Source organism: Triticum aestivum, chromosome 7A (genome assembly GCF_018294505.1).
Source record: "Triticum aestivum cultivar Chinese Spring chromosome 7A, IWGSC CS RefSeq v2.1, whole genome shotgun sequence".
In the NCBI taxonomy this organism is placed as follows: Eukaryota; Viridiplantae; Streptophyta; class Magnoliopsida; order Poales; family Poaceae; genus Triticum; species Triticum aestivum.
Genome location: NC_057812.1, coordinates 30,398,366 through 30,409,180, shown reverse-complemented (window position 1 = coordinate 30,409,180; position 10,815 = coordinate 30,398,366). Strand labels below are relative to the sequence as shown.

Below are 10,815 nucleotides of genomic sequence, written 5' to 3'. Positions count from 1 at the left end.
TTCCTCGTTCGTGCTGGGTCCGTGAGAACGACCATCCGTATCCAAATTGAAATGCACGAGTTGTCGCTCGGATCTCTACCTACCTACCTAGCCACCCACGCGTGCACTTTGGTAGGGCTCGCGACCAGGGCCCGTCCAACGCCCACACCGCCACGCCGCTTCCCGCATCCAGAAGTGCTATATATACCACACCCAACACCAACGACCAACTCCATTCACCACATCAAGCAGCAAAGCTATAGCACTACTTAGCGCACCTCTGCTTCTGCTTCTTGCTCTCCGGCAGCAAAGCAAAGCGAGCTAGCTGCACTTCATTAAACCAACAAGCCTCACATCTCCTTTGCTCCGATCATAATCAAGGGTTAAGCATCCTAAAGACATGGACATCTTGGACGCTAACCCAATCTCCTTCTCCGCCTTCCCCGACGAAAAGGCGGTGTTCGAGCCGCTCAACCCCGAAGATGTCCGTGCATACCTCCACAAGGCCGTCGACTTCATCTCTGACTACTACACCAACGTCGAGTCTATGCCGGTTCTGCCCAACGTGAAGCCGGGATACCTGCAGGACGAGCTTAGCGCGTCCCCGCCGACCCACTCCGCATCATTCGATGTCACCATGAAGGAGCTCAGGACCTCCGTTATCCCCGGCATGACACACTGGGCTAGCCCCAATTTCTTCGCCTTCTTTCCCTCCACCAACAGCGCCGCTGCCATCGCCGGCAATCTCATCGCCTCTGCCATGAACACTGTTGGATTCACGTGGCAGGCCTCGCCCGCGGCCACCGAGATGGAGGTTCTCACTCTTGACTGGCTTGCGCAGCTTCTGCGCCTACCCACCACCTTCATGAACCGCACCAGTACTGGACGTGGCACCGGCGGTGGCGTCATCCTCGGCACGACCAGCGAGGCAATGCTCGTCACGCTAGTCGCCGCCCGTGATGCAGCTTTGCGTCGGAGTGGCTCCGTCGGCGTGTCCCACCTACCACGCTTGGCTGTCTATGCCGCCGACCAGACCCACTCCACGTTCTTCAAGGCGTGCCGCCTCGCAGGCTTCGACCCCGCCAACATCCGCTCCATCCCTACCGGGTCTGAAACTAACTACGGGCTCGACCCAACCAAGCTTCTCAAGGTACTGCAAGCTGATGTCGACGCCGGTCTCGTGCCCACATATGTTTGTGCCACGGTAGGCACCACTTCTTCCAACGCCGTCGACCCAGTGGGGGCCATCGCTGATGTTGCCGCCATGTTCAATGCGTGGGTCCATGTTGATGCTGCTTACGCTGGCAGCGCGTGTATCTGCCCAGAGTTTCGCCACCATCTCGATGGCGTCGAGCACGTGGACTCCATTAGCATGAGCCCACACAAATGGCTTCTCACATGTCTTGATTGCACTTGTCTCTACGTCCGCGATGCTCACCGACTGAGTGACTCGTTGGAGACAAACCCGGAGTACCTCAAGAACGACGCTACCGAGTCTGGCGAGGTCACAGATCTTAAGGACATGCAGGTTGGCGTTGGTCGACGCTTCCGTGGGCTCAAACTTTGGATGGTTATGCGCACCTATGGTACCACAAAGCTCCAAGAGCACATCCGTAGTGACGTCGCCATGGCTAAGATGTTTGAAGATCTTGTCCATGCCGACAACAGGTTCGAGGTGGTCGTACCGAGGAACTTTGCTCTTGTATGCTTTAGGATCAAGCCAAGTGGATCCATGACAGAAGAGGATGCCGATGAGGCAAACCGTCAACTAATGGAGAAACTGAACAAGACCGGCCAGGCTTATCTTGCGCACACGGTGGTTGGTGACAAGTTCGTTCTCCGGTTCGCCATTGGGTCGTCGCTTCAGGAAGAGAGACATGTGAGAAGTGCATGGGACCTCATCAAGAAGACTACGAGCACCATAATGGATTAAGCGGATTGACCTACTGTTACAGAAAGTTCCTGGAGCTGCACAGATCCCTATATTTAGGGCATTGATATTCTTTTTAATTTTTCTTTTTTTCTTTTTGTTCAATTCTGATTCTTATTTCGTTTTGTGATCTATGCTGGCCGAGGGTATATTTGTAGCATGCTGATACAAAAAAAAAAGTGATTATAGACTGTAAAAGGGCTTATATTGAATGAACAAGAGCTATTGTTTTTATTTGTTACTGTACTCTGGTAGCGAATGAGAAATGCATGCCCACGCATCTCGATCAATTAAGAAATATATACGTTTCAGTCCGTGGGTCGTACGTTTCAAAATGCCAGACCGAAGCCATACAATTCCATCTCCATAGTCCAAATTGACCATATACTTGCATGTCTGAATGGAGTTTGCACCGCAGCAAACCAGCAATAACACAGCAAATTAAAACACGGCCACACGGGGCGTGTGGCCAGAGTTTTGACACGGATGCAAGTAATTGACTGCTTGACTTAATTTGCGCCCAACGTTCCATGTGTCCAAATCTTCTTGATGTTATTGTGTCGCGCAGAAATCTCGATGTGAGATATTTGATATCTACATGCTGTTGCTCTGCATTGGGAGAGGATTTCTGGCACGCAAGTCTCAAGGCACCGAGTCCCTCGCGCAAGGTTTAGTTTTTGGCTTCTGATTTTCAAACTTTCATATCTTTTGAATGAAAAGTACGAATTAAATGTTGTTTTGATACTCGTGTTTCTTGTGATGAGGGCTTTCAAATAATATCCATTTTAAATATGTTTTGATGAACTTTGAAAATAAATATTAAGTTTCAACACTTGTAACTTAGTACGAGTATAAAATCACGATTTTTGTGCCTACGATCGACAAAAAACAGTCTGCAACTTGGTAAGAGTGAGCGAGAAAATCATAAGTTTCAGTTGAATAATCATAAGTTACAACAATTGGGTGGGATCGCAGCCTCTCGGTCCGTTTCTGGCTCGATCATTGGGTGGGATCGCGGCCTCTCTTGCCCCAATTCCAGGATCTTTACGCTCTGGCTGTCAACCCGGAGCAAACGGTTGCGACGGCACTTACCGCCAACCCCCCCCCCCCCCCCCCCCCCCGGCGATCCATTTCCGTAGAGAGTTAACGGGGCCAGAACAAGCACACTTAGAGGAATTGCTTGGCCTCACCGACTCGGTGTCGTTGTCTACTTCCGCGAACACGGTCATCTGGGCCCTCACCCCGTCCGGCAAGTTTACGGTTAAGTCTCTGTACCATAGGTTGTGCCAGGGCCCGTCCTTCCAAGTGCCGAAGGGCTTGTGGAACTCGCGCCTTCCGCTTAAGATTAAGGTGTTCTTTTGGCAATTGTTCCGCAATAGACTGCCCACGTCGGCAAACGTTGCCAAACGCAACGGCCCATCGACCGGCTTGTGTGCGATATGTAACGTCACGGAAGATGCGAACCACGTTTTCTTCCGCTGCCCCCTGGCGCGTTTTGCCTGGAATGCCGTCCGTGCGGCGGCCAACACCTCCTGGGACCCTCGCTCGGCCGTCGACCTCGCGGCCATAGTTGACTCGGTGCAAGGAGGCAACAAGCGTGTGCTTTGGAGTTGCTTAGGAGCCTTGGCATGTGCTATTTGGCTCACTGGGAACAAACTAGCAATCGAGGGAATTTTTCCATCTCACCCTGCTAACATAATTTACAAATGCAACCTTCTACTGCAGCAGTGGAGTCCGTTGGCGAGACGCAAGGATGCTGAAAAAATGAAGCAAGCTCAAGATCGTCTCCGTCAGGTCTACGTTTTGGTTAGGGAGCCATCCGCCACTTCTACGTCGTGAAGTGGATCTTTTGTCTCGCGAGCGAGCCTGCGTGCTCTATACTCTGGCCTTTGGCCTGTAATAGACTCGCTGCGTACTTCCTTTGGCCTGTTCTAAACTTCTCGTGCCTTCGCGTACGCGTGGCCTGAGCCTCCGCGCTCGTTTCGATGTTCTAAGACTACTCTGTTACGCTGCCTAAGTTGTGGGCTTTATTAATTTAAAGCCGGACGCTTCTAGCATCTACGTTCTAAAAGAAAGTTACAACAATTGAAACTTAAGATTTACTTTGCCCTTGTGCGGGATCCTACTTCACGAATCGCGAAACAATCAAGCGGCTGGGCAATGCTTGACAAGTGTTTGCCCCTGCGTCGGTGCACTTACAGCTTGAGAAGAGGGAGTACTTTTTTTCTGATGTATTGAAGAGTGAGTACATTATTATATGACTTGATCCGTACTGACAATATTTGGCATCTGAGCCTGGCCAGCCGCAATCAGTTTGCATGCAATCTCTCTCCACGCATTCCACGCTGCGCGTTTTCCACGAGGGACTCGTACGAGACGGAATAACCCATACCAAACTTCTGGCCCTAGCAAATGATCCTTCAGCAGCCTCCTCGGGCTCCCGTGTGTCAGTGTGGGCCACAACAAGTACAGAAATAACACTTGTGGCACTAGCTGTCAAAGCCCGAACACTCAGGCTTTGATACAAATGGTTCAGGCCGCTGGATCGTCGAGACGACCCTCATCCAGATCTCGGGCCTTCGCATTTCTTGCGCACGCAGAACACTTCCGCATCTTTCTCCCCCGCCAATAGTGAAAATGATTCTCTTTCCTGGGACAGCATGCACTAAGCGTTTGCTAAACTGCAATATGGAGGCGGGACTCCAACCAGAATTGGGGTCTATTTTGCAGCAGTTTGATTTACAGCCGAATTTTTGTCAAGTCCACCTGGCAGGGGCAACAAAATGTTCCGCTTCTCTATTCAGTTCCTTCTAAAATCTCAGCCCACACTTGCGAATGACATATAATCATGGCCTTTTGCGCGAAGGCATAATACTCATGACCACAAAAAAGTAAGGCAGATACAAACTGTGGTAATGGTGTAGAGATATATAACGAGGCAGGCTTGTCGGTGGCCACAACTTTCATTAAATCAACAGCACAGTAAGTGTGAAGGTACTAAATGGATATAAGTGTGTAACACATGAGGTGGAGTAGCAACCACCATCAAACGTTTTTACCAGGCAACGGTGTAAGCATGACCACAGTTATATTCAAGCAATAACAGACGTCTGATAATTGCATGGAATTCAAGAGGCACTAAGGCAGCAGACAAGCGACTGGTTGTGGTGCCTGCAAAGGCGGAGCTATGTAGGCCCCCCAACATTGAACCAAGTTGTGAAGAAAAAAATTATGAGGGCTTATATGAGAATTGTTTTAGCCTTCGCCCCCACCCCAAACAATTCATATTTTACCTTCCACCCCCCACCCCCAGCTGATTCTGTCTAGCTGCACCACTCGGCGCCTGAGTCATCTCGTAACATATAGATCAAACAGGAAGGCGTTCGTGGTTCATTAAATCGACCACTGTACAAAATTTGTACGGGTGGGCTTCAAATGTATTCATGCATGCACATCGGAGGATCAAAAGCATCCATTGGAATGCCTAAAATCATTTTTTACTTTGCAAAATGGACAAATGCCATATATTAAGGGCCTGTTTGGATCTCCTCCAACTTAACAAAACTCCACAAATCGAGCTTCTCTTCTCGGCTTCTTGCTCTACTAGTAGAAAAGGGGGCAAAGGTCCAGGCCGGGTCAGCCCATTAGTCCCGGTTCAGTCCAGAACCGGGACCAATGGGGGCATTGGACCCGGTTCGTAAGCCCAGGGGGCCGGCCGGGCCACATGGGCCATTGGTCCCGGTTCGTCTGGACCTTTGGCCCCGGTTGGTGGGACGAACCGGGACCAATGGGCCTCGCTCCTGGCCCACCACCATTGGCCCCGGTTGGTGGCATGAACCGGGACCAAAGGCACCCCTTTGGTCCCGGTTCATGCCACCAACCGGGACCAATGGTGGTGCCTATATATACCCCCTCGCGCAAGAGCAGAGCACACTGCTCTGTTTTTTCTGGCCGAGGGGGAGAGGGCTTGGTAGTGCTCTAGCTCACCTCCTATGCACACAAGGTGTTCGATGGAATGCCCGAACCACAGTACTTAAGCTTTCTCCTCTCCAAGCTCGACCTTCAAGCTTCATTTTCCTTAATATTTGTCTAGGTTTAGCGGTCCGTCATGCCCCGTCCCCGTCTTCACCGCCGTCGATCACCCATGCCGAGCTCATCGCCGGCACCACCGTGGTGAGCCTCTTGTTCTTATCTTCTTTCTGAAAAGAAAAAATATTCTTACTTGTATGTTTACATAGATACTTGTATTATTTTCTTACTTTTATTATTGCATTTTATATAGTGCGATGGTTTTGGTATCCGCCCCCATCGGCCCTCGTCCTGTCTATGATTCGGATGTGGTATATATATTATCTTTATAACTATTGGTTCATTTATTGTTTATGAAAATTATGCCGACCAACATGACATAGATTTTATTTATCTAGGATGTATGTGAACCGGAAATTCCGACCGACCCTATTGTCGAGAGGTTAAATTTAGTTGAAGAAGAAAACAATTTCTTGAAGGAAAAAATAAAAAAAATTGAGGAGGAGAAGATGATATTGGAGTTGCATGTTGCGGATGTCGTCGATGATCACAAGATCAAGATGGATGCAATGCGCTTGAAGATTAGAAAGATTAGAAAATATGCCGTTCATACCGAGGCTTGGTATCATTATGCCGTTGGATCAATTGTTACCTTGGTTGCGATTATGATCGCATTTGTTTTCGCATTGAAATGTTTTACATAGTTTCAATGTATGGTTTAATTAATTAGATGCTCTGGAGAGCTATATGTTGTTAGATGAGAACTACGTATGTACTTTGGTTTTAATGTGATGATGAACTTCTATTAATTTGGACACTTAATTATATATAATGCACGCAGATGAACCGGCAATGGATGTACGGTGACAGACACACCTCCGAGTACATTAAGGGCGTGCATGAGTTTCTCGATGCGGCTGAGGCAAACAAGCAGAATGGTTTTATGTGTTGTCCATGCACTAAATGTGGGAATACGATGTCCTACTCTAACCGGAAAATCCTTCACACCCACCTGCTTTACAAGGGCTTCATGCCACACTATAATGTTTGGACAAGGCACGGAGAAATAGGGGTTATGATGGAAGACGACGAAGAAGAAGAGTACGATGACAACTATGTGCCCCCTGAATACGGTGATGCTGCAACGGGGGGAGCTGGTGAAGATCAAGAGGAACCAGACGATGTGCCCAATGATGCTGCAACGGGTGAAGCTGCTGAAGATCAAGAGGAACCAGACGATGTGCCCGATGATAATGATCTCCGCCGGGTCATTGTCGATGCAAGGACGCAATCCGAAAGTCAAAAGGAGAAGCTGAAGTTCGATCGCATGTTAGAGGATCACAAAAAAAGGTTGTACCCCAATCGCGAAGATGGCAACACAAAGCTCGGTACCGTACTGGAATTGCTACAGTGGAAGGCAGAGAATGCTGTGCCTGACAAATGATTTGAGAAGCTACTGAAAATATTGAAGAAGAAGCTTCCAAAGGATAATGAATTGCCCGACAGTACATACGCAGCAAAGAAGGTCGTATGCCCTCTAGGATTGGAGGTGGAGAAGATACATGCATGCCCTAATGACCGCATCCTCTACCACGGTGCATACAAGGATCTGAACGCATGCCCGGTATGCGGTGCATTGCGGTATAAGATCAGACGAGATGACCCTGGTGATGTTCACGGTGAGCCCCCTAGGAAGAGGGTTCCTGCGAAGGTGATGTGGTATGCTCCTATAATACCATGGTTGAAACGTCTGTTCAGAAACGGAGAGCATGCCAAGTTGATGCGATGGCACGGTGAGGACCGTAAGAAAGACGGGAAGTTGAGAGTACCCGCTGACGGGTCGCAGTGGAGAAAAATCAAGAGAAAGTACTGGGATGAGTTTGCAAAGGACCCAAGGAACACATGGGTTGCTTTAAGCGCGGATGGCATTAATCCTTTCGGGGAGCAGAGCAGCAATCACAACACCTGGCCCGTGACTCTATGTATGTATAACCTTCCTCCTTGGATGTGCATGAAGCGGAAGTTCATTATGATGCCAGTTCTCATCCAAGGCCCTAAGCAACCCGGTAACGACATTGATGTGTACCTAAGGCCATTAGTTGAAGAATTTTTACAGCTGTGGAATGGAAACGGTGTACGTACGTGGGATGAGCACAGACAAGAGGAATTTAACCTAAAGGTGTTGTTGTTCGTGACCATCAACGATTGGCCCGCTCTCAGTAACCTTTCAGAACAGACAAACAAAGGATACCACGCATGCACGCACTGTTTAGATGACACTGAAAGTATATACCTGGACAAATGTAGGAAGAATGTGTACCTGGGCCATCGTCGATTTCTTGCGACCAACCATCAATGTCGAAAGAAAGGCAAGCATTTCAAAGGTGAGGCAGATCACCGGAAGAAGCCTGCCATGCGTACCGGTGATCACGTACTTGCTATGGTCAATGATTTACACGTAATCTTTGGAAAGGGTCCCGGCGCACTAGCTGTTCCGAATGACGCTGAGGGACACGCACCCATGTGAAAGAAGAAATCTATATTTTGGGACCTACCCTACTGGAAAGACCTAGAGGTCCGCTCTTCAATCGACGTGATGCACGTGACAAAGAACCTTTGCATGAACTTGCTAGGCTTCTTGGGCGTGTATGGAAAGACAAAAGATACACCTAAGGCACGGGAGGACCTGCAATGTTTGCACGAAAAAGACGGCATGCCTCCGAAGCAGTATGAAGGTCCTGCCAGCTACGCTCTTACAAAAGAAGAGAAAGAAATCTTCTTTGAATGCCTACTCAGTATGAAGGTCCCGACTGGCTTCTCGTCGAATATAAAGGGAATAATAAATATGCCAGAGAAAAAGTTCCAGAACCTAATGTCTCATGACTGCTACGTGATTATGGCGCAACTGCTTCCGGTTGCATTGAGGGGGCTTCTACCAGAAAACGTCCGATTAGCCATTGTGAAGCTATGTGCATTCCTCAATGCAATCTCTCAGAAGGTGATCGATCCAAAAATCGTACCAAGGCTAAGGAGTGATGTGGCACAATGTCTTGTCAGTTTCGAGTTGGTGTTCCCACCATCCTTCTTCAATATCATGACGCACGTCCTAGTTCATCTAGTCGACAAGATTGTCATTCTAGGGCCCGCATTTCTACACAATATGTTCCCTTTGAGAGGTTCATGGGAGTCCTAAAGAAATATGTCCGTAACCGTGCTAGGCCAGAAGGAAGCATCTCCATGGGCCATCAAACAGAGGATGTCATCAGGTTTTGTGTTGACTTCATTCCTGGCCTTAAGAAGATAGGTCTCCCTAAATCGCGGTATGAGGGGAGACTGACTGGAAAAGACACTCTTGGAAGTGACTCAATAATATGCAGGGACGGATATTCTTCGTCTCAAGCACACTACACAGTTCTACAAAACTCTACCTTGATGACCCCCGATGAACACAAGAACAGTCTGCGCTCCAAACACCCGGAGCAGTGCGACAACTGGATTACATGTGAACACATCAGGACTTTCAGCAGTTGGTTGGAAGCACGTCTTAGAGGTGACAACACTGTTTGTGATGAGTTGTACTTGTTGTCCAGGGGACCATCTTTGACTGTATTGATTTACAAAGGATACGAGATAAATGGGAATACATTTTACACGATTGACCAAGATCAAAAGAGCACCAACCAAAACAGCGGTGTCCGCTTTGATGCAACAACCGAGAAGGGAAAGGACACATATTATGGTTACATAGTGAACATATGGGAACTTGACTACGGACAAGATTTTAAGGTCCCTTTGTTTGAGTGCAAATGGGTCAATCTGTCAGGTGGCGGGGTACAGGTAGACCCACAGTACGGAATGACAACAGTGGATCTGAAAAATCTTGGGTACACTGACAAACCGTTCGTCTTAGCCAATGATGTGGCACAGGTTATCTATGTGAAGGACATGTCTACCAGACCGAGAAAAAGAAAAGATAAGGAAGCGAATACATCATACGATGAGCCAAAGCGCCACATAGTTCTTTTAGGAAAAAGGGACATCCTAGGGGTGGAGGGCAAGACAGACATGCCCAAAGATTATGAAAAGTTTCATGAAATTCCTCCCTTCAATGTCAAGGCTGACCCAAGCATCCTGATAAACGATGAAGATTATCCATGGTTACGGCGCAATAAGCAAATAACACAAGCGAAGAAAAAGTAAAGACTTTCTCCCGCAACTATTATGATGATATCATGCCAACTTTGTAACAGACGAGTATGCTATGCCAACTTTTTCAGAGTTCATTTGAAAACTATGAATTTAGGTCGAATTTTCTCTATAGGTGCATCTATGTTCATTTTTTTAGTAAAGTTAATCACAAACTTGTGATTCACACAAATTTCAAAGAATTCAAATTTAAACTATTCAAATTTTAAAACTAATGGCACTAACAGAAAGTTTATAATTTTTGTGACCTAAAAGAAAAAAGAAATCACTAAAAAACTATAAGTATTTAGTTCTAAGTAGAGATGAAAAGATAAATAGCAAAAAAGAAAAAAATTCCTATAATATTTGTTATGACTAACTAAAATTACCAAATTGGGTATAATGATAAAACACAGTAATATTAAATTGAAGAAAAAAGAATGACTCAAAAATCAATTTTTATAGTAAGTTATTCATAAACTAGTGATTCACATAAATTTTAAAAAATTCAAATTTAAACTATTCAAATTTTAAAACTAATGGCACTAACAGAAAGTTTATAATTTTTGTGACCTAAAAGAAAAAAGAAATCACTAAAAAACTATAAGTATTTAGTTCTAAGTAGAAATGAAAAAATAAATAGAAAAAAAGAGAAAAATGCCACCTACTGGGCCAGCATGGCCTGAATACAA

General features: G+C 46.9%; 1 protein-coding gene across 1 annotated transcript; it reads left to right on the top strand.

Moving 5' to 3' along the window:
* Positions 1-227: 227 nt before the first annotated feature.
* On the top strand, positions 228-2,159 carry LOC123150173 (tryptophan decarboxylase 1). Its single transcript, XM_044570001.1, has one exon. The coding sequence runs from the start codon at positions 380-382 to the stop codon at positions 1,910-1,912; it is 1,533 nt and encodes a 510-aa protein (XP_044425936.1). The 5' UTR covers positions 228-379; the 3' UTR covers positions 1,913-2,159.
* Positions 2,160-10,815: the final 8,656 nt, after the last annotated feature.